At 37.4% G+C, this 24,707-nt stretch overlaps 3 protein-coding genes across 5 annotated transcripts; 2 read left to right on the top strand and 1 right to left on the bottom strand.

Moving 5' to 3' along the window:
- The first annotated feature begins 6,094 nt into the window (after positions 1–6,094).
- Positions 6,095–6,784, top strand: LOC131145560 (uncharacterized). The gene has a single exon (XM_058094706.1). It carries the CDS (start codon positions 6,182–6,184, stop codon positions 6,617–6,619), a length of 438 nt encoding a protein of 145 aa, XP_057950689.1. The 5' UTR covers positions 6,095–6,181; the 3' UTR covers positions 6,620–6,784.
- An 8,739-nt stretch (positions 6,785–15,523) lies between these two features.
- Positions 15,524–17,806, top strand: LOC131145561 (pentatricopeptide repeat-containing protein At1g08070, chloroplastic-like). The gene has a single exon (XM_058094707.1). It carries the CDS (start codon positions 15,524–15,526, stop codon positions 17,618–17,620), a length of 2,097 nt encoding a protein of 698 aa, XP_057950690.1. The 3' UTR covers positions 17,621–17,806.
- Positions 17,807–18,932: 1,126 nt separating this feature from the next.
- On the bottom strand, positions 18,933–23,906 carry LOC131145562 (serine/threonine-protein kinase STY13-like). Of its 3 annotated transcripts, none has more exons than XR_009134165.1 (7): positions 21,967–23,898; positions 21,239–21,371; positions 20,927–21,122; positions 20,285–20,409; positions 20,008–20,166; positions 19,463–19,892; positions 18,933–19,356 (listed from the first exon to the last, which is right to left on the bottom strand). XR_009134165.1 is itself a non-coding variant. In XM_058094710.1 (7 exons), exons 2-7 carry the CDS (start codon positions 22,095–22,097, stop codon positions 19,578–19,580), a joined length of 1,059 nt encoding a protein of 352 aa, XP_057950693.1. In that variant the 5' UTR covers positions 22,098–22,635; positions 23,435–23,906; the 3' UTR covers positions 18,933–19,577. The 3 variants fall into 3 exon arrangements, 2 of the variants coding, with proteins under 2 accessions (XP_057950693.1, XP_057950692.1); XM_058094710.1 differs by having other exon boundaries at positions 18,933–19,892; positions 21,967–22,635; positions 23,435–23,906; XM_058094709.1 differs by having other exon boundaries at positions 18,933–19,892.
- Between the last annotated feature and the right edge of the window lie 801 nt (positions 23,907–24,707).

The raw sequence follows: 24,707 nt of genomic DNA on the forward strand, positions 1-24,707 counted from the left end.
TACTGACTGTGGTTTAAGTTGAACATACTTGACCTAGGAGAAATTTTTTAATACCCAATTCATCCCCTCCCCTCTTGGGAATACACCATTCCTATCAATTTGCATGTGATGGATAATAACCCTCAAGTAATCCATTGTACCTTGACCTATAATGTTTCATCTACATATTTTTATGCTAGCTTTGTGTACGGTTATCACACAACTGTGGTTGATTACACGTCAAAGTTGCATAATTAGGTGTTTAAAAAGCATTAATTAAGGATTGTAAATTTACTCAAATGCCTAATTATGTACAACATTTAATCATTGATTCTAATTGATGATATTAAAATAATTATCCTATCTTTAACAGTAAACTTACGACATTCGTGTTTCATTATTGTAGGACGATGCTTAGGAATAAAAGGGTCAAGGCCAAGCATTTTAAAGATGGAATGCACAAGGACGACACGCTTGAAGGATCTTAATTTAGTCAAGGGACTTTGAAGATTGAAGAAGAAACAAAAACATTGGCCAAAACAAAGAAGGCCCATGTACCTACTTGAAGGAGTCCAACATGATGAGAAGGTATTTTTGGTTGGAATTTGGGCTTTAAAAGGTTATAAGAGTTGTGCTTGAAGAGAAAAGAAGCTACATGGGCCATCAAAAGGAAGCCCATGCTCCTACAACAAAAGCGACACACGGCTTGGGTGATGCTTTGGAAGAAAAATAGTTTTTAAACACGAGGTGGTCATGTGCATGTGTGTGGGTTGCAAGGGGTAGCCATGCCATGAAGGAAAAGGGAGTCTTGGGCCACCAAAAAGAAGGCTCATACGCCAAAGTCAACTGAGACGCGATTAGGGCAAAAAGTAGAGAGGAGAATAGGGTTTTTTATTGGAGAATAAGGTTTTTTTTTATTGAGGGTAGGTGGGCAGCCGCAAAGGGGGACCTAAGGAAGAGCCAAGGAGGGACTTTTGACTGTAAAAAGCAAGGAAACACAAAAACTTTTGCTGCTGTGTGCGCAAACCACAAAGGGAATCCAACTCTCTCTCTCTCTCTCTCTCTCTCTCTCCTTTGTTTCTTTATTTAATTATTTTGTTTTATTTCAATGTCATTTTAATGTCTTGTTGGAACTTATTATTGGTTTGAGTTTATGTTTATTTAAGTTATTGTTGAGTTTAGTTTATTTTGTTTAAACTATTGTTATATTTATCTTTATTTAAGTTAATGTTGGATTGAAAATTTTATGGTTGAATGTTTATTAAATGAATGTTTCTTTTATACTTTACTTTAATGTTATTTTAATATCTTGTTTAAATTTATTATTGGATTGAGTTTATTTTTATTTAAGTTATTATTGCTTTACTTTATTGTTCTTCCAATGTCTTATTTGAATTCATTATGGGGTTGAGTGTATTTTTGGTTAAACTATTGGTGGGTTTATTTTTGATTAAGTTATTGTTGAGTTTATTTTATTTAAGTTACTGTTGAGTTAAGTTTATTTTATTGTTGAGTGCTTTTAAAGTCTTAATTCTTGGTTCATTATTTGAATGCTTAAGAGGTTGGTTATTTTGTTCGTTTAATTTCGTTACAAACTCTCAAAAACCCAAGAATATGAATCTGAACTGTGTTCAGTAAATGTTTTTTCATTTATTTTCTCCTTGTTGTTTTAACTTGAGTTTGAAATTAATCTACATTCCCTAAGGAAACGATCTAACTTTCTTGGCTAATTATTACGCAACAGAACTCTTATACTTGGGATAGTTTTTGTATTGCTCATTTTAGAGTGAATCAAGTTTTGGGAGCCATTGCTGAGAAATGTCATATTTAATTTCAAACTTATGGTTTCCCTTTATTTTTATTTTTCTCATGATCTAAAAAAAAAATTTGATGCTCATTTGAAGAAATTATGGTTGCACCTGCACCACACACTCTCAAAGATTTTTTACAGCCCACATGAACCACTACACCATCATGCATTGCTTTATCTAATGATGCACCTAATTTTACTGTTAAGCATAAGATGTTGTCAATGATACCTCAGTTCCACGGGATGGATTCTTAGAGCCCTTACTAGTATCTGACGGATTTTGAGTTGGCTTGCATTACTTTTATTACTAAAGCTGGCACTGATGAGTTTATTAAATTTCGTTTATTTCCTTTCTATTTAAAGGATAAAGCGAATATTTGGTTTAATTCTTTGAAGCCTAATTCTTTCTCTAGTTGGACTGATATGCAACGTGAATTCTTACATATTTTTTTTCCTTTTCAGAGAACCCAATTTCTGCAAGAGCAAATTAGTCACTTTATGCAGAAATGTGATTTTTGAGTCAATTTCTCTCCTTTCCCTTATTATTAAATTATTATAATTCTTCAAGTCTTTGCAAAAATTTTTGAGAGAGGATTGGAAGGAGAAGTTTGAAGGTTTGAAATTGAGAAGGTGAAGAAATATAGGGGACTAAGAGGCTTGAATTGCAGAAGTGGTGGAAGATTGGCAGGAGGGAATTTAAAAGGCTTGGGTAAAAGGAGGAGGAAATTGCAAAGTGGAGGTAGGTACTGGTTAATTTTGTTTTTATTTTTAATTTCTAGAAAATGTTGAATTTTGAACTTAGGATTCTAAAGTTAGTGTTTAAATTTAAACATAGCATAAAATGATTTTCCCAAAACATACCAAACAAGATTCAAGTATTTGACCGAATTTGGAATACTCAAATTCCAGTGTTGACCTAAATTTGAATACCCGTCCCCGAATACCCGATATCTGACCTAGAGACTTAGTCAACTTGACTTAGGTCCAAGTCCATTGACCCAAACCGGAATGACCAAACCCGAGACCCATATCAACATTGACTTGGGTCAATTGACTGATTTACCTTAACTTAAGCCCAATTTCAAACCCAAGCCCAATTGGGTCTGCCCTGACCTAAAGTTAACACTAAACCAACCAACCCTAGGCAGAGATGATTCGACTCTCTAGTGTCCCTAGCAGAGTCACCAAACTATTGCAAAGTTCCGGATAAAGGTCCAGAATGGTAAGGGTCAAATTGGGCTGACCCGCTTCAAGAACGAGTTTGGCACGTGTCAACCAATAGGGGCGATTGGTGGTGCAAGATTTTATCATTTTATTATTTTATAATTTTTTTAATTTTTTTTTTTAACTTATTGCAATAGGGTGACGTCAACCTGACGTCACTCGCCATGTGGCAGGATGCAACGAGTCCTGAGGCTTGTGACACATATTGCTGACATGGCAACGATCCTACCATCTAGAGAAAACATACATTGGAAGACAAGGATCACACTATGTTGCTCCTCAAATGTGCAGTCCTAGTTGCGCCGCATGTCACTGTCCATACGGTGACACATGTCCCACTAATTATTATTATTATTTTTAAAAATATAATATAAAAAATACCTTTTTCATTTTCCTTTTCTTCTCCCGAACTTTCTCTAACCTCTTTCTCTTCTTTGCGCATCTCTCTCTTCTCCGTGCATTTCTCTCTCTCTCTCTCTCTCCCTCTCTCTAATTTTTTTTCTCTGTTTCCTTTTTATAATTTTTTTAATTCTGTCCTTTATTTTACAGGTTAAAGCATGGCCCTGTGAAAGCAAAAATTTGGTCACTCCTGAACCCTTCCAACCATATTTATGCAGATAAGTCTATGCTCTGTGTTCTTTTTCTTTTTTCTTCCTTGTTTTTTCTTGGGTTGTTTTTTTTATATTATCTTGTTCTCATGGATTATCTTGGAATCCAAACAGGGGCTAAGGCTGACTAGGGTTAGGACATATTAACTTGGGTTTGGAGCTTGCGTACATAAGTGGGCTGGACTGGTTAGGTCTAAATGGGCTAGGTCAAGTTGGACCAGAACCAGTTGGGTTGGTTAGTCCTATGTTAAGCCGATTAGGGCCTTGAGATATAAGACTTAATTGGGGTTGGGTTTTGTTTGGGCTCAAGGGTCAATTGAACTAATGGGCTTTGGTTTAGAGGGTTTGGTTTAATTTATATTGGGTCGAATTTATTCAAACCCAGTTGGGTCTGATTTGATTTGGGCTGGTTTAAAAGGGGTCTTAGAACTTAGGCTAATTGGTTTTTAGGGCAAAGATAGCCCAATGGGTCATAGGTCTGGCCCATGGGCTTAGGCTAAGTTTGGTCAAGAGGGTAGAATTAAATTAGGCTTAAGTTAAGATAAATGGGTTAGTGAACCCAGGTCAATATTGACCTGGGTCTCGAGTTTGAGTCAATGGGTCAATGGACTTGGACTTGGGTCAAGTTGACCCAGGTCTCTGGGTTAGATCTAGGGTATTCGGAATAGAATATTAGATATGGGTAGTTAGGTTTTCAGGTTAAACTTTTGGATCTAGGTCAACACCCGAGTCTGGCATTGGGAATCACCATAGAATTTTTATTCAAAAATTTTATCGGAAACCTATTTGAATCTTATATCTTAGAATTACTGATTTATTTGAATTTTTGAATTTACTGAATTTGAAAACAATTTAATCCCAAGTTCATAACAAGCAAAAAATTAAAAGGAAAACATACTAACCTTTTATCAGAAACCTTTTTGCTTTGCTGTCTTTTCCCTAATTCTCTTATGCTCTTCCTTCGCCTGAACTCTCTTGGTCCCCACTTGCTAAGCCTTTTTCAGCTCATGCAATTCAAATCCTTCAGCCCTTAGTCCCTTTTCAACTTCAACCATTTAGCCTTCTCAGTAACCAATTCCTCCTGGAACTTTTCATCTCTCTCACAATATTTTTTCTCAAATTTTTCTCTTTACATTTTTTTTAGTGAGCAATTATTTCTCCAATTCCTTTCTCCCACAACTCTCTAAATATCTCAATTTATAGGCCAAGAATAGAACCCATTTAAATTTGATTGATTAATCAGTTTTAAATTGATCTATCAAACTTAAAGCTAATTTATTGATTAAATTCAATTGATTAATCAATTTTTAATTGTTCCATCAAATTTAAAACCAATTAATCCTTTTTTATCTTAACTAAAACTCTCGTGTGTGTGTGTGTGCGCGTGCACGCGCAAGTGCAAACATGGAGAAACTTGCCCACTAGACTTGCATGTTTTTTTTTCCTATTTTTTTCTATTATCCATGTATTCAATTTTTTCCATTTTCCATGTATTCAATTATTTTTTTTTTTATTTTTAATTGAAATTGTACAAAATGAATATGAATGGAATGGTCCAATTTACACTATATAGAGCTTATGACAAAATGAGGTGTATATAACCCCCAAGGTGTGGTTCAAGTGGTAGTGCGAGTTGCAGGAGTGCCTTTCACGAGATTAGGTATTCAAATCTTTCCGGACTCGTTTCCGCCCCTGGACTCCTGAAATTACCTTTCCTTTGGAGTTGTGAGGTCAACTTCAAGGGGCGTAAGATTAATTACGTGGACCGTAAAACGGACGTGTGGATACCCGGTGCGTAATCCAAAAATAAAAATAAAAATGAGGTGTATTTAAATTCCACAGACATTAAATACTGTTTGGATAATTTATTTAAGCAAAGAGAAAAAAAAATAAGGAAATCATTTATATCCCATGATGGATGAGTCTGTCAACTTTGTGATCAATGGTAGTCAGCGTCGTGTTTTGTGTTCTAGCATTCTGGGTTTGCCAGTTCAAAACTTGATCAGCTTGAGATGGGAGCTTCCTTGATCCGTCTGGTTGAACTTCAGAGGGTTGGATGAATGGTAAAAAATAAAAAATTCTTCTAATATGATTAATTTTTTTTTTTAAATCAAATGGTAGTGATGTGTGAAATTAAATTTTTGTTAATTAATTTGTTATATTATTATTATTTTTTTCTTATTCCTTGGTAACTAACAAAGTGAAATCTTTCATATATTTATTTTCTTTCATCAATATTTTCTAAGTTTCAAACTGATGCTAAAAATCTGTTGATCGATTCCAATATTTTAAAGGTAGCAAACATCTCATTCAATTTCAAAGAGCCTTTCATGATAAGTATTTTCTTATCCACATGTATCAACAATTGTCCACACCAAAACAGAGCAGTCCCTGTCCTGCTCTACGGACCACTAGTCACTTTCCCGAGAAAAAAACTATCCTATTCCCATGAAGAGATATGGGTGTCAACAAATTTTACATTTCCCAGCACAGCAGTATGAGCCTCTCATTTTCCCAAAACATGTTCCTTGCACAACTTTCTAAGGGAAAAAAATAGAGCATGAGCAAGGAAGAGGTAGAGCTAAAGCCCAAAGATGAGCAAGAACTAGAAATCCTCAAGGCTGTGGCACAAGCATGGCATGGGCGCTCTGGCACTTCTAGGCCAGCCACTGATGAGTTTGGTGCCTGCCCCCGGAAGTACAACAGCAAGCCGACTCGATTCAAGCTCCAAGCAATGAACAAGTTATCCACCAAGGACACATCCAGTTCTGCAAAATGGGATTTTGGACAGTCTCTCTGGGACTCCTATGAGATAGTGGCTGTGTCCAGAAGGTTAGAGGCTGGCCTGGTGCTGGATCACCAATTCTCCACGCCTGATGAATTGTTTCGAGTCGGAAAGAGGAGAAAGGAGAGTAAGAACAGCCTGAGAAATTTATTCAATCGGATGTCATTAAGGAGATATAATGATGCTGATATTCCCCATGAATATGACACATAATTTTGATTCTTTGATGTTTTTTTTTTGGTTAGGATAGTCTCCCCCTGGTCAGTTCTAATTTTATAAACCTCTGGTTTATCAAAACATCTTCATGTCTTCTGTACTTCCACCATCTAGATTAATTAGTTTGCTCAACATTATGAGCAAAACATTTGATTTACAAAATGCCTGCATAGCCTACCACTCAGCCGTAGGTAACAAAGATTTTTGGTGCTTGATTATCCTATTCTCCATAAGCTCTGAACTTTCAAATTGGGGTGTTTTCACTTATAGTTGTTTCTTGGGGTCTATGCATGCTATGGTGTTGGTGCCTGAGCACCGAATGGTTTTTGTATCTCTAAAAGTTGGCATTCTATCCACGCTACAAGGGAATTAAGGGACTTTGGAAGGGTTGTGAGAGCCTTCTTTTGCTGTTATGTTTCCACAAACAACTTTGCTTGGCAATCAACGATAAATTAAACTGCAACTTATAGACTGCACAGTTTGCTGGCTGCAGAACCATGAGGACCATAACCGTATGTTTGAGAGAGATCTTGGATTTGAATTTGCGTGAATTTGGATTTGATGTGATATAAATTTGCATTGAAATTTCTCCAAATTTATCCAATTCTAAATTCAAGACTTGAAATCCATGCTCCCGAACGGAGCATAAGGGTGCATCCAATTCCGTCATCTCTTGTCAGTGTCAAGAGGGGGATTCTATAAACTCTCTGTTGTTTTTTTGTCCCACATTGGTAGAATACTTCCACCTTAGTATAAAAGGTGGTTTTGAATTTTTTATATTATTTGTCCCACATTGGAGAGAAGTGTTTTTTAGACTTGAGGTTGAAGCTATATAAAGAGCTCAACTCTTCATTTGTAAAACACACCTTCAAGTTGTACTTTGTCAAGAAGTAGTGGATTGATCATCGGCGCCCAAGGACGTAGGTAATTCTATACCGAATCTCGTAAATTTCTTGTCTTCTTCCTTTTATTGCTTTATTATTAGTTTCTGCATAGCTTTAATTTTCTTTTATATTCAATAGCAATAGTTGTAGTATTGGTGTTTGGCACAAGTGGGGTGCCTGGCACAACAATTGGTATCAGAGTTAGGTTGAATAGTGTTGATACGGAGGTGCTCTTCTGTTAGGATCCTTGATTCCACGTTTGATGCCTAAGAAAGATCTTGTCTAAGCGAGTGCTCAGAGACCATTGCGGTTCAGTCGCTCCCTAGAGGTCGGCCTGGTCAAAGTGGAATTTCATAGGATAAAACAGAGTAGACACAGTTGGTACGCACTATTCATCCTAGGCCTTTTGCTTTGTTGGTTGCTATTGAATATATAGAAGATGGCAGAAACTAGTGCAGCAGTAGAAGAAACTCTGTCCACACGAATTCCAACCCCTTCGGCTTCAACATCATCATCGAAGACAATAGTTAATGCTCGGTTTGAGGTGGAGAAATTTGATGGTACCAATAATTTTGGTATGTGGCAATTGAGGTGATGGATATCTTGTATCAACAAGAACTAGATATTGCTTTGGATGATAAACCGGTAGATATGGGTGACAGAGATTGGGAAAAGATCAATCGTCAGGCATGTGGTACAATTCTTCTGTGTCTCGCCAAAAATCAGAAATATTGTGTTATGAAGGAAACATCTGCAAAGAAATTGTGGAAGACATTGGAAGATACATTTATGACCAAGAGTCCGGAAAATCGGCTCTATTTGAAAAATAAATTGTTTCGCTTTCAATATCAACCAGGTATTTCGATTAATGACCACATAAATGCTTTCAATAAAATTTTGGTCGATTTGTTAAATTTGGATGAAAAGGTGAAAGATGAGGATAAAGCCATATTGTTACTGAATTCTTTCCCTGATGAGTATGAACATTTGACCACCACTTTATTGTATGAGAAAGATAAAGTTACTTATGATGCTGTTTGTACTGCATTGATTAGTACTGAGTGCAGAAAGAAAGATTAGAGGGTCCATAAGGAAACAACAGAAGCACTAACAATAAGGGGACGTTCTGAGTCATATGCCTAGAAGGAAGAGTAAATCTCATGGGAGGAGTAAATCTCATGGGAGACCTGCTAAAGATGAATGCGCCTTTTGTCGTGAGAGAGGGCATTGGAAGAAAGATTGCCCTAAATTACAATAGAAGAATAAGGGCAAAGCACATTTTAATGCCAATGTAGCCAATGAAGATGGAAGTGAGTCAGATTTTTCTCTTGTTGGAACATCTTCGTCACATTATATTGGTGAGTGGATTTTGGATTCTGGTTGTTCCTATCACATGTGTCCCAATAGGGAATGATTTTCTAATTTTGAAGAATTAGATGGTGTGGTTGTTTTTATGGGAAATGATAATACTTGTAAAACAACTGGAATAGAATCAATACAGTTGAAATGTCAAGATGGAACTATTAAGACCTTGACTGATGTTAGGTATGTTCTAAGCTTAAAGAAGAATCTGATTTTATTGGGTGCCTTAGAATCTAAAGGGTTCATTATCACTTTGAAAGATGGAATCTTAAAGATTAAATTAGGTGCGCTGGTGGTAATGAAAGGAATAAGGAAAAATAACTTGTATTATTTATAAGGTAGTACAGTTATTGGCTCAGCAGCTGTTGTTTTTGAAAAAGATGCAGGTTCAGATACAACCAAGTTATGGCATATGCGATTAGCACATGCAGGAGAAAAATCTTTGCAACAATTAGCTAACCAAGATTTGTTAAAAGGTCCAAAGGTGTGCAAACTTGAATTTTGTGAGCATTGCATTCTGGGAAAACAAACTAGAGTGAAATTTGGCACAGCAATCCACCAGACTGAAGGTATTTTAGACTACATCCATACAGATGTATGGGGGCCCACAAAAACGGCTTCATTGGGTGGTATGCATTATTTTGTCACTTTTGTTGATAATTTTTCTAGAAGAGTTTGGGTGTATTTTATGAAGCATAAAAATGAAGTGTGTGATATTTTCCTTAAGTGGAAAAAGTTAGTTAAAACTCAAACTGGCAAAAAGATTAAACGGCTCAGATCAGATAATGGTGGTGAATACACGAGTGACCCATTTATGAAGATATGTCAGGATGAAGGTATTGCTCGACACTTCACAGTTCGAAATATACCACAGCAGAATGGGGTGGCAGAGCGCATGAATCGGACTTTGCTGGAGAAAGTTCGATGTATGTTGTCTAATGCTGGGATAGACAAAAGGTTTTGGGCTGAGGCTGTAAGATATGCGTGTCATCTCATCAATCGTCTACCATCATCTGTAATAAGGGAAAAAACACCCTATGAGGTATGGTCTGGAAAGCCTGCTAGTGATTATGATTCTTTACATGTATTTGGTACTATGGCTTATTATCATGTTAAAGAATCTAAGTTGGACCCAAGAGCCAAGAAAGCAATATTCTTGGGGATAAGTGCAGGAGTCAAAGGATACCATCTTTGGTGTCTAGAGACGAAAAAAATGATTTTAAGTAGAGATGTAACTTTTGATGAACTTGCGATGATGAAGAAAACAATACGCAAGGAGTCACGAGTTAAAGAGAAGACTAGTGGTACTCAACAACAGGTGGAGGTTGAGACAATTTTGGGAAACCCACTGAGAAATGAGACTACACAAGTTAACTCTCCAGTTACGGTGGGGAATAGTGTACAAGAAGAGGAGATTTCAATTCGAGAATCTTCACAGCAACAAGAATCAATTGTTTCTCAAAGGCCAAGACAAGAAATTTCGAAAACCTACTCGGTATACTAATATGGTGGCCTATGCATTTCCAGTTGTGGATGATAATGTTCCTTACACTTTCAAAGAAGCAATGAGGAACTTTGAATCAGACAAGTGGAAAAAAGTAATGGATGAAGAAATGCAGTTTCTTCATCAGAATCAGACTTGGGAGCTAGTCCAGCTGCCTAAGGGTAAGAAAGCAATTGGTTGTAAATGGGTTTATGTAAAGAAAGAAGGATTTCCAGATGCAAATAATGTTCGCTTCAAAGCTAGATTGGTAGCTAAGGGCTACGCACAGAAGGAAGGCATTGATTATAATGAGGTATTTTCTCCAGTTGTTAAACATTCTTCCATTCGAATTTTGTTGGCTTTGGTAGCACAATTTGATCTTGAACTAGTTTAACTCGATGTAAAAACTGCATTTTTACATGGTGATTTGGAAGAGGAAATCTATATGACTCAGCCAGATGGATTTTAGGTTGCTGGAAAAGAAAATTGGGTATGTAAACTGGGTAAATCGTTGTATGGTTTAAAACAGTCTCCAAGACAGTGGTACAAACGATTTCATCAGTTTATGATGGGTCAGAAGTACATAAGAAATAAACATGATCATTGTGTTTATTTTCGCAGACTACAAAACGGATCTTTTATATATTTACTCTTGTATGTTGATGATATGTTGATAGCTTCAAAGAATAGGGAAGAAATCAACAAATTGAAAAGTCAGTTAAATCAAGAGTTTGAGATGAAAGATCTTGGTAAAGCAAAGAAGATACTTGGCATGGAGATTCGCAGAGACAGAATGAGAGGAAGAGTTAGTTTGTCTCAGAAACAATATTTGAAGAAAGTAGTACAGAGTTTTGGCATGTCTAAGCAGTCAAAACCAGTAAGCACTCCTCTTGCTCCTCATTTCAAACTTAGTGCTGCTTTATCTCTTAAATCAGATGAGGAACGTAAGTATATGTCACAGGTTCCTTATGCAAGTGCTGTTGGTAGTCTGATGTATGCAATGGTTTGTACTAGACCTAATATTTCACAAGCTATTAGTATGGTGAGCAGGTATATGTATGATCCGGGTAAAGGAAATTGGCAAGCTGTGAAATGGATTTTGAGATATATTATGAATACGATTGATATTGGTATAGTATTTGAGAAAAATAATACTATTGAACAACGTATTGTTGGATATGTGGATTCGGATTTTGCAGGTGATTTGGATAAACGTCGATCAACTACTGGATATATTTTTACATTTGCTAATGGTCCAGTGAGTTGGAGGTTTACCTTACAGTTTACCATTATCTTGTCTACAACAGAAGCAGAGTACATGGTAGCTTCAGAGGCTGTTAAGGAAGCTATTTGGTTGCAGGGTTTACTTGAAAATTTGGGAGTTGTACAGAAGCACATTGTTGTGTTCTGTGATAGTCAAAGTGCTATTCATTTGGCAAAGAACCAAGTCTACCATGCACGAACGAAGCATATCGACGTTCGGTTTCATTTTATGCGGGATATTATTGATGGAGGCAAGATACTTCTTCAAAAGATTGCTACAACTAAAAATCTCGCAGATATGTTGACCAAGATTGTGACAACAATCAAGTTCAAACATTGTTTGGACTTGATCAATATCCTACAAATCTGAGTATTTTTGGAAGGCGTCGATGATGTGGAACTTCAGAAAATGTTGGTGACTGAAAATTTTGTTGAATTTATCGTCAAGGTGGAGATTTGTTGTTACATTGGTAGAATACTTCCACCTTAGTATAAAAGGTGGTTTTGAATTTTTTATATTATTTGTCCCACATTGGAGAGAAGTGTTTTTTAGACTTGAGGTTGAAGCTATATAAAGAGCTCAACTCTTCATTTGTAAAACATACCTCCAAGTTGTACTTTGTCAAGAAGTAGTGGATTGATCATCGGCACCCGAGGACGTAGGTAATTCTATACCGAACCTCGTAAATTTCTTGTCTTCTTCCTTTTATTGCTTTATTATTAGTTTCTGCATTGCTTTAATTTTCTTTTATATTCAATAGCAATAATTGTAGTATTGGTGTTTGGCACAAGTGGGGTGCCCGGCACAACACTCTCTACTGTGGAATGTGATACCAAATATGTGGGGAGCTTTAATGTGCGCGCCTCCATAGCCAAATATTGTTGTCAAAATGGACCTCCCTCTCCATGTGTCCATGTGCTTATATTTTAAATATTGGACATATAATAAATTGATCATACATTCATTAATATCAGAGGACCCATTTTCAATAAGTGTATAATTTAGGAAACAAACATACGGACACGTGGAGGGGTAGGTCCCTTATATAATTTCTCAAGGGAGGAAATTATATAGGGGACCTCCCCCTCCACGTGTCCGTGTGCCTATATTTTAAATATTAGACATGTGATAAATTGATCAAACATTCATTAATATCAAAGGACCCATTTTCAATAAGTGTATAATTTAGGAAACAGACACATGGACATGTGGAGGGTGAGGTCCCTTCTATAATTTCTCCTTCAAGGGCATCTAACATTCCCTGTGCAATGGTGCTTCCAGAGATTCCATGCATTGATTCAAAGCACCACTAGCTGAAATTAAAGTTGTGGCAAGTTGTATGGGCAGGTACTGTTTTTGGGGACCAAAGAATTTGTCTCAACAAAGCAAGGAATTGCCCAAAAGACATGTTCTCCTGGCAAGGGTACGGATGCCCATGCCATGATTCGGACTGGCTGAATTAAATTTCCTTGCAAAGTTTCCGACTCTCCTTCCTTCAACCATGATCTGGTTAGGTTAGTAGTTACCATGGGCGGCCTATAATATTATTAAACTGCTCATGAAGTTCATTGCAGTCCTGGCCTCTGATAACTTTCATCCCACGAGAATTTTATAATCTGTATTCCACATTAATTCTTGTGTGAATTAGAGTTTATATTCATAAACTAAGCCAAAAGAAGAGACAAGAAATGAAAATCATTAAAGGCTAACATTAAATTTTCAATTGATTTGGTCATAAAAGAAACAAGCCTGTTATAAATTATATCTTTAATTTGAGACATTTTTGGCAATGCCTCAGAATATGCTTCTAAATTGGTAATATAACAGCTTGACTTAATCTGCCCATCTGCAATTTGATTGTACCGACAGCTTTTCCTAGTCTCCTAGGCCATCCATCATCACATGCTCGTGTCACATACTGTGTGCGGATGCAGGTTGCAGCTTACTTAGGGTCCCATTCCTATGTATTAAGTTTTGAAGTTTTATCAGGTCTGCAATATAACAGGTAAATGACCAACTTGGCTTAGTTGAAGAGAGATCTGGTTATCGTCTCCTTTGTCATTTGAGCATAGAGAAGAACCAAAAAAACCACAAATAGTAATTTTAGTATTCAATTTCACTTGACTTGTGTTTGGAAGCTTGGATTTCCAGATTTGGATTTGTTCGGACTTGGTTAAAATACAAGAGGAATTTGTGTTGAATTTTGTTCAAATCCACACATATCTAAATCAAAGTCCAAGACCAGAAATCCATACTAAAAGCTGTTGAGCTAGACAGTTGATGTGGTAGGTGCACTCCTTGGACATGCAACAAGGGAAACAAAGAATGTTGCCAATGGGGAATGTGAGGATGAACACAGAATTATATTTATACCTACTTTTCATTTCTCACAAACACACCGCAAGGGCTCACATAGAGAGAGAGAGTGAGAGCTTTAGCTAATGCTATTTATAAAGAGATTAATATAGCATACAAAGTACTTTAGCCAACATTGAAGGCAGGCATTTTATTTTACTAAATAAGCAAGCTTATTAATTATAAGGTGCACAGCCTGCATTTTCGACCGTGGCCACCATTTTTCTGTAATTAGTGTGCTTTGAAGGTCTTCCATTTGTGCAGTTCGAAGCCCCTGCGCTTTTGCTGAATGTGTCCATCAGATTCAACATCCATACTTTCTTCATAAACCTCAGTGTTTCCATTCTTGTCCACCTCAACCATTTTTTCACTCTCAACAAAGTGAACCTTCTTCTGTGCATCGGAGTTGCACCCATCGTTCGTCTCCTGTTCTGTTTCGTAGTAGACCTTGTTGTTGAAGGCACGGTGCACATTCGGGTACTGAGGGACATCGTGGAGCATAGTAGGGGTCCTCAACATCTTTGAAACATGAGCATGATAATCATGGGAAGTATTACCCCAGCCCGGCTGGTGGTGGGCATGGGGTGGATCGTTGCTTCTCCTCATTTTTCTGTTTGCTCTGTCTGCAGTCACTCTTCATTGAAGCTGCAAATTTATACACAACCACGAGCTTCCTTTATTCCAAAACGATAAGGCTGCATCTGTTCCCCACCCTCTTCTGTCAATATACCCATATGGAGAATGGAATACTCAAGAAGATCAGATAACCTGAATAGATTCCTCGTCCTCAAGTGCACATCAAAGTGAGGAACCCAATCCCAAAATTAATTTGTTTTTTCAAAAAAAAATAAAAAATGATTACATTGATCTTGGTCTTATCTCAATTTATTACTTTCCACTCTTGCCTTTTTAATATGTTAACACTACCGCAGCACCAAGAGTAACCAATTAACAGTGGAATTAGATTATCCAAATTTTACTCAAAGCAAAGGTGATTTTTAGTATAGCTTGACCAATTAAGACTAACCCAATTATGGTGCTGATTGGCACTTAACCTTCCATTTTTTTTTACCTATGTCCCAAAAGCACATAATGTAATATTGTAAGGCGGATGATCAAACCCTTATTAAAACTTTTTGACTACCTACATATATTTCCTTGGCCCTTTTTAGTTCATCCTATGACTAAAGGCTTGCCACTTTGGCAATTTCTAAAAACCCCATGATCCCTGACCCTGAGGCAGGATTTGAAGCATTATATAAATATAACAATCCAAATTTACTTGGACTTAGCTTTTTTTTTAGATTACGCACCGGGTATCTATGTGTCCGTTTTACGGTCCACGCGACTAATCCTGCGTCCCTTGAAGTTGACCCCACAACTCTAAAGGGAAGGTAAATTCAGGAGTTCAGGGGCGGAAACGAATTCGGGAGAATTTAAACACCTGACCACGTGAAAGGCACTTCCGTAACCTGCACTACCACCTGAACCACACCCTGGCGTCAACTTCAATTCACTTGGCATTCAGTGTGAAATTTGAACACTACTCCTAAATGGCCTCAGCACTTCCCCTTCTGCCCGCCAAAACCTCAACTGCCACAACTACCATATCCGCATTCCCAGAAAATCCTAAAACCCTGATCCTAGAACAATGCAAAACCATCAAAGACCTCAATAAAATTCATGCCCATCTCATCAAAACCCGCCTTCTTCTCAACCCTGCCATCGCCCAACACCTCCTTGAATCCGCCGCCATACTTGTCCCTGGAGCCATGGACTATGCTATGTCAATTTTCCAAATAATCGATGAACCAAGCTCACCTATTTGCAACATTATGATAAGGGGCTTCACATTGAACCAATCGCCTGATGAAGCTATTATGCTATTTAAGCGAATGTTGGAAGACTCTACAAAACCTGATCAGTTCACTTTTCCATGCATCTTGAAAGCTTGTTCTAGACTGCAAGCATTAGAGGAAGGGGAACAGATCCACGCCCAGATAATGAAATGTGGTTACGGGTCGCATGTGTTTGTTGAGAACACTTTGATTCATCTGTATGCGAATTGCGGCAGAGTTGATGTTGCACGGAGGGTGTTTGATGTTATGTCTGAAAGGACCATTTTTACTTGGAATTCAATGTTTGCAGGTTACACCAAGAGGGGGTATTGGGAAGAGGTCGTGAAGTTATTCCAAAAAATGCTGGAATTAGATGTTAGGTTTGATGAGATCACTTTGGTTGTTGTTTTAACGGCATGTGGGAGATTGGCTGATATAGAATTGGGAGAATGGATCCATGAGTTCATAGAAGCAAATGGGTTAAATGGGAATCACACTCTGATAACTTCTCTAGTTGATATGTATGCAAAATGTGGTAGGGTTGATACTGCCCAGAGATTGTTTGATCAGATGTCTCAGAGAGATGTTGTTGCATGGAGTGCTATGATCTCTGGTTACAGCCAAGCTAATCGATGTAGGGAGGCACTGGATTTGTTCAATGAAATGCAAAAGGCAAATGTCATTCCAAATGAGATAACTATGGTCAGTGTGTTTTCTTCTTGTGCTGTTCTTGGAGCTTTAGAAACTGGTAAATGGTTCCATTGCTTTGTAAAGAAAAGAAGGATGAAACTCACCGTCGCCCTTGGAACTGCACTAATAGATTTTTATGCAAAATGTGGTTCTATAGATACCTCAATTGAAGTCTTCTATGAGATGCCTCTGAAAAATGCAATGTCTTGGACAGTGTTAATTCAAGGTCTTGCTAGCAATGGCCAAGGAAAAAGGGCTCTGGAATTCTTTGAGATAATGAGGGAAAAAAATATTGAACCAAACGATGTGACTTTCATAGGCATTCTTTCTGCTTATAGTCATGCAGGTTTAATCAATGAGGGTCGCAGTTTCTTCATCAGTATGACTAGAGATTTTGGTATTGAACCTAGGATTGAGCACTATGGTTGCATGGTTGATATGCTTGGTCGAGCTGGGTTGATTGAGAAGGCTTATCAATTTATAAGGAACATGCCCATCCAACCCAGTGCGATTATTTGGAGAACATTATTGGGTTCATGTAGGGTTTATAAAAATGTTGAAATTGGAGAAGAATCATTAAAGCATTTAGTCAAATTGGAGCCAACACATAGTGGGGATTACGTACTTATGTCAAATATATATGCATCGGTTGGCAGATGGGAGGATGCGTTGAAGGTGAGGAGTCAGATGAAAACAAAGGGAATTAGAAAAACTCCTGGCTGTAGCTCGATTGAGTTGGATGGAGTAATACATGAGTTTTTTGCTGAGGACAATGTACATCCAAACTCTAAGGAGGTTTATAATGCAACAGAGAACATGATGAGGTGGATCAAGTTGGCTGGCTATGTACCACAGACAGCAGAAGTCACTCTAGATGCAGAAGATGATGATAGGGAAGCTTCATTGTCTCACCATAGCGAAAAGCTGGCCATTGCCCTTGGTATGATTAGAACTTCAGCTGGAACTACAATTAGAATATCAAAGAATCTCAGAATGTGTCGAGATTGCCACAATGCAACAAAGATTATATCGAAAGTTTTTGGTAGAGAAATTGTTGTTAGGGATCGAAACTGCTTTCATCATTTCAAAGAGGGTTTCTGTTCCTGCAATGACTTCTGGTAGCCTGTGAATCTTTCTAATTTTGGGGATAGAGAGATATAAGTGTCTTTATCTCTGATATGTAGCCCGAAATTACTTCATGAACTAGATCGGTTATTTGCAGTAAGTAATTTCCACACTTTTTTCTCTTTAACTGTGAACTCTTGTATAGGAAAGTTTGTTGAGAGAACGAAATGGCAACTTTCAGTAGAATTTTTCTCTTGCTTTGCAAATGATAAGTCAATACTTATCAAAGTTGGTGCTCATGTTCTTGATTGGTTTGATTATTGGCATAGAGAAATTACTGATCGCATAGAGGAATTACTGGTGGGGATCATTCAGTTTTTAAGTTTAACCCTTGCAATATAATTCAACCTACACTGTCAAATGGGAAAAATCTTGTAGCAGTAAATCTTGTAGCAGTTTCTTTCCTGAGGCTAATATATCCTTTATTTATTTATTTATTATTTTTTTAAGAAAACTCCAATTTTATTGATAGCTCTCACTTATGGCAGAGAAATATCGTGGTTACAAGTAAGACATATGGTATTTACAAATAAACTAACAAAACCATCCTAAACATCAAAACAAATGCATAAGCAAATTGCTTGCAAAATGATGTCAATTACCTACAAACATAAATAAGAGGAAAACAGAGGAAAAACCAAGTGATGACACTTAAAGACGAAAACTTGGAATACTCATCTTATCCATACGAATGAAACCTCTCATTTTATTCGGCAGCACATCACCTACACAATACCTTCTCGTATCCTTTATTCATTATATTGCTTGCATGGATGTTTAATATAATGTCTCTTAGTTCATAGACCTGATTTGTTCAGTCAACTTTTGACCTCTTTAGAAATTTTGGCTACCATTTGGATTTACATGGTGAGAAAATTCTGATTCATTGCTTATTCAAGATGTTTTCTCCCTCCATCTGCATTGGATGTTTGTCATAACCACAATAAAGTTGAGCAAAATCAATGAATTTCATGAAGCAAACGCAGTCCACCAGCCTGCAATCTTTTTTGAATAAGTACGAATACGATAAAGAACAGCTAACTGCCCTCTTTATACTGCTATTCTTATGTTTCAAAGATATTCAAGAGAAAAATTTTAAAGGGACGAGCCAATTTATATATTACGTACTGGAAGCCAACTCATTGAAGAAGTTGATTTTGATTACCGTTGGGCCCCTGACCTTTGTAGTAGAAATGTATTAATGCAGATCCTGGATTGTGCAGGGTTTTAAAAGCAATAGCCCCAAAAAGCAAAGAAAAGGTATAGAAATTAAAAGGGAGAAGAAAATGAACCACACGGCCTAGAACTCTTAGTCATAAATTAATTTCTGTATTGGACCATTTAATTGCTACATTTCTCAGTTTCAATTCAAACTGCCAACCAAATTACATTACTATCCCACATTATTTTCTTCTGGTGCTTCGGATTCTGGATTTGAACCACAACTATTTCCATTCAAATGAAGCAATTTAATGTAGCCTCAATGATTTTACAACAGCAGCATCAAAAGTATTGACTCCTTCGGCATAGGATGAGTTTAACTGACTGCAGGTGAAATGGCTTGCCTTGCACGGAGAGAGTGGATGTAATAAGTTGTTTTTGCTCATTTTTTTGCTTTCTCACCACATTTAGAGATGGAGCCTCAATCTTTCAACTTGAATGCAACTTCATTACAGACTCAACTCCAAACTAAACTTATTTCCTATCATAGCTATGTAATTAGGACTAAGATCCTACAAAAGAGTGAATTCAGCAGCATCAGCAGAAAGAAGAGGGCATTTTCATCTGACAACCAACCCATCATGGGGAACTGGCGAAAATATTAATTTAAAAATTTACCAGCTTATCAAAATGAATCAGTTGGATTACTTTTGACTCTGCTTCATCTGCAGCATTTCAAGATCCCTTGGAATGATAGAAGTTACATTTTTTGTTTTCCTATTATCATTCAGGATTAATAGCATTGATTGAAGCAGAAGAAAAAGCCCCTTGGCTTGTTTTCCATCTTCACTTTGGGGGTTTCCCCCAAATCATCATGTACAGCCATCAGAGAGCTTGTACCAGGAGACTCTGGCGGCAAAACCCTGTTCTTAGATGTGAAAACCCGAGAAGGTATTAAAGGCTCTGGAGGTGAAATGGTGGAAAGATAATGAAGGAGCATTTGGATTATTTGGCCGAAGTTAGGCCGGGCATTTGGGTCTTCCTTCCAACATGAAGTTAGAATTGTGGCCAGTTCCTCCGGGAGGTCTTCAGCACTAGGCCTCACGTTCTGAAATGGCACAGCAAATTTTTTTTTCTTTCAAAAAAACTTGGAAGAATTATAGTCTAATCATGTCAGTTCAAGAAGGTAAAAAAATTTAGCAGACTATGGAACAGATTATTACTTTGAAAGCAGCTGCATATGCAGCCTGCAGATTTGACATGCCTTCAAACGGCAGTTTATTGTGCAAGAGCTCCCACAACACAATTGCAAAGCTATAGGCATCCACTTTGTGGTTGTAGTGCTTCTTTTCTCCATGTCTCAGTGTAACAGTACTATACAACTGCCACCAAACAAAGGTCCATTAATCCAACTTATTGGCTGCCGCAACAGAAAATGTGTGTATGTGAAGAGAGAGAACAGGATGGACTGTGCATAATCTCACTGAGCAAATTAAGTACCTCCGGAGCCATCCAGCGGTATGTTCCTGTTTCAGCTGTCATCATCTCTGTTAGTGACTCCTCTCTTGCCAAACCAAAATCTGCTAGTTTAACTGTTTTGTGGTCTGCAGTCAAGATCAAGTTTTCTACAAAACAAGGGTGGAAGTGCTTCATTAATACATGGATAATCTTTTTGCAAGTTAAATCAACAGTTAAAAAATGGAAATATAAATCTAGAGAATATAAAATGAAACAACATTGTTGTAACAAGAACAGTCACAGAGATTTACAAGTTGAGCTATGAAGCTTCAATAGTAGCCTAACAGGTCAAATGGAAGATGCTTACATTCTGGAAACTAGACTAGCAAAGGTGCCATCAAAATTATGAAAATATAATTCAAGAAAACATTTTAACAGAAGTGTGTTGACGAGAACAATTCAATAAATTTGCTTAAAAAGGTCTCAATATCTGAATGATGAAACAGATGTTGCAGAACTGCATGCTGTGACTTGTGAGTGCCATAATCCTACATTATATAATCTCATGCTTGCTTTAGTATCGTATAACCTATATTTCCGAATCTTAAACTTGGTATGGTTCTTACATATAACAACAGTATACTAAAGAACTTGAATGAAGAGATAATTGAAAGAAAAAGTAACCAGGTTTCAGATCTCGATGTATGATCCCATGAGAGTGCAAGCATTCCATGGCACGAGCAATATCGAGTGCAAATCCAATTGCCACTGGTGTCTCCAAGCACCTTGGTCGCATATTTAGCAAATATTTGCGCAATGTCCCTCCCAACAAAAGCTCAGTAACAATCACCATTACAGGCTCCTTGCAGGCACCAATGAACTGGTTTTACACAACAATTCAACATTCACAGTCAGACGAATCTGTTTATTCCATCACCCAAATCTCAAAAGGAATCAACTGTGAGCGAACCCCCTGAGAACCGTTTGCAATCCTACCTTCACTAAATTTTTATGTTGAACTCTGGATAACATTGCAACCTCTCTTGCAAACCGTGTTTCCCTCCGGGCGATCTCCTCCGGAGTTTCTCCTCTGTGAACAATTTTAATTGCAACATTCTGATTTTTATATCTGAAGCAAACACAATAAACAACTTATCAGTGACCATATCCAATCACTCAAGAAACTCAAATCTGACAGCAGTTTGAAGTTCTAACAAAAATTATTCAGTGAATGCAAAATTGTAAATTCATTAAATCAGATAAATAAACCCATGAGAGAGAGAGAGAGAGAGAGAGAGAGAGAGAGAGAAACTTTTCAGACAAAATCCAGAAAACAGAACTAATCACAGTTTACCAAACAGCAATTTCAGAACAAATCCCATAAAATTGCAAAATACTAAAAAATTTCAAGGATTTAGACTTTAAAGAAACATGCATTGACCTGAATCTCTCAAATACAAGGCAAACATTTGCAAATCTAAACAATGTTTCTCTCACCAAGTTGAAAATGGCCACACTAAAGCAATGCAATTGGTAACTTCCAAAAAAGTAGAGCAATGCCATTGGTAAGAACACAAGAAAATATTACTTCTGCAGACTGTTAAGGTGGTTTCTCTCACCAAGATGAATAATGCCTTTGCCAAGAACACTATAAAAAGATATTACTTCTGCAGATTGAACAACCAAAGAAACAAAAATCATCATCAACCCAGAAAATGACTTACTTTCCCTCGTACACTTTGGCATGAGCTCCCTCTCCAATCCTCGGTCCAACAAAAAGGTGCTTAGGATCAACAAGCCATTTGGCATCCAAACGGAACTCATGAATTGAGTAAAACCCATTTCCAGATTCCATCTTTTTTCCTAAAACAGGAAAGTATACAACATCTATCTACCAAAAAAGCCCACTACCGATCACCATTTTATACTAAAAATGCATCAAAATTGAAAGAAAAGCATTGAAAACCTCATCTACACATTACAACGGTAAGGTGACATGAAACAGAGAACAATAAAAGACATGCTCTGTAGCGAGTTGTGCTGACTGCTGATACCATGGCTGGGTTCCCAACACAACCACATCTCAAGAATCAGGCCCAGCGATCCAAAACTAACAGACGATGCCTTAGATGTCCTTGCGGATGTGCAAAAGAATAGAACCCCACGAGCACACAGAGCCAGAAACAAAGCTCAGAGCCCAATGGGGCTTATTGAAAATTCATTGGGACAAGCGCCAAAACCCCAGAAAGAGGAACAGGGGAGGAGAACCAATCAACAAACCCTCAAGTGAAGCACAAATCTTTTCATTAAAATTCCATTACCCGGATGGAGATTGTATTGTGGGGATAATGGGTTGAGTTTTTTTAATCTCGTGGCAGAACTTCACCCTTGATCTGCAGACAAAATCATAGATGGGATTGAGCCATTTCAATTAAAAAGCATTGGGCAAGAAGAGAGAGAGAGAGAGAGAGAGAGAGAGAGAGAGAGATATTTTCTGAATATTGTAATAAAGACTGTGGGAGCCATAAACTAATCAACAGCACATGGAAACTGATCTTGTCAACATGGGGGTGTTTTGGGGACAAGACACTCAAATAAAAAAATGCCTGGACAATCTCTTGCCTTCTCCTTCAATATTACTTCACTATAATAATAAAAGCTATGGGTCCGTCCCCTTGCCTCTTGCCTTCTTAGGGGCATGGACTATCCTAGGATAACACCAAAACTTTTGCGAACCCACTTCCTCGTGTTCAGATTTTGACCATACGCAGCCCAAAATTTAAGCACAAAGAATCTGCAGCTTGCCTCTTCTTCACACGCTGCAACTACCCAGTGCACCATTCATTTGTGCTCTTCTTCTCTGTTCCTGCATTCCCCATTTTATTTACCCTATATGTAGTGTGGGAAAGGGACATCAAAAGCAGAAGTGCTCACAGCTTAATAGCTCTGTCTTTGCAATAGGCAAATCTGTAAACCCAGCATGTGCTGTGCTTGTAGACCCTTAATGGGCTTCACCCACAGTGTTCCTATGCCATAGCAGCTTGCAGAAGCTGCAGCAGAAATTGCAGGAAAAGAGCTCCCAACTCCCATTTCCTATCAGTAGGTTCATTTTATCTTATAATCTTTAGTTTGATACTAATCCAATAGCTTTAAATGCTTAACGGGGTTCACCCACGGCCACAATGTTCTTACCTCACAGCTTGGAGAAGAAATGAGAAATCCATGATTAACATCTCACTACATTACAGCAGCAAAGAATGCAGGAAAGGAAGACCCATTTCCTGGTAAAGGGTTCATTTTGTCTTATCATCTTGGATTTGATACAAATGCTACAGTTCCAACAAGATGGGCCAATTGATCAATAATTGCTATCTTATCTATCATCATCAATTATAAGCTACTAGTGTCTTCGTGGCTGGGCGCCATTGGTGCCGCGTCTTAATCACAAATGAGAATAAAAATGGTTGATGGGCGTGGAGGTCTATGGAGCTCTGCCATGTGATGAAGAACAGGGCGGTGATCAATGTCAATGCTATGTGGCAAAAGAGATGCAGATTGATGGAGAGGGGATGAGAGGGAGGGTTGGGTTGCGTTTGTGTGGTGGAAGTGGGTTATGATTGAGATATTTGGAAGAGAACCAAATGGAAATGTCCAGTTCATCCATAGGGGAAGTCGACCACTTTGCCTAAATTATTGGTTTAGATCATGTTGGAGAAAGAAGAGACAAATTACATTTAGCCCCGTTATGGTGTACATTTAGGAGTAGTACTCTTGGAACACGGGTGAACCAGGCACGTGTATTCCCTGCAATCTTGTTCTTTTTTATTTTATTTTAAGTAAAGGAAACAATTCATTAGAATTAAACAATCTCATCTCAAGAGTGCATTAAGAAAGAGCTAACATTATATGTGATTTGAAAAATGAAATTGAAGCAAAAAATGATAGAAATGAGAATGAAATTAAGACAACAATGGAATTGCTCTTAAAATAGGTACAAAGAAATGCAGATTATTGTGAAATCAAACTGGCTAAGTGTTTTTCTATTGCAAATCTGTGCTGTTTGTAATTTCTTCTTCATTTTTTTTTTTTTTTAAACTAAAGGAGGGCGGTACCTCCATTTATTTATTGATATGCCATCACTTTTAGTGGAGGAATGACGTGATTATAAGACAAACATTGAGAGATTACAGATAAAAAAATTAAAGGTCCCCTAAAAAACAACACTAACAACCAACCAAAACAGGACTATAAATCCAAATAAAACTAAATAAGAAATAAATCTAACAGGCCTATCAAAACAAAAGTAATAAAATAAAACAAAATAAAATTAAAAAATCAAAAAAGTCTAAACTTACCAAATAAAAATCGAGAGGTAAGACCCAACCTATCCATTTAAAGGATACCTTTCAGAAAACGTGGTAAAATATGTTGTTCTTAGTTGATGACATTATTTCTCATTTCTCAT

Source organism: Malania oleifera, chromosome 13 (genome assembly GCF_029873635.1).
Source record: "Malania oleifera isolate guangnan ecotype guangnan chromosome 13, ASM2987363v1, whole genome shotgun sequence".
Lineage (NCBI taxonomy): Eukaryota > Viridiplantae > Streptophyta > Magnoliopsida > Santalales > Ximeniaceae > Malania > Malania oleifera.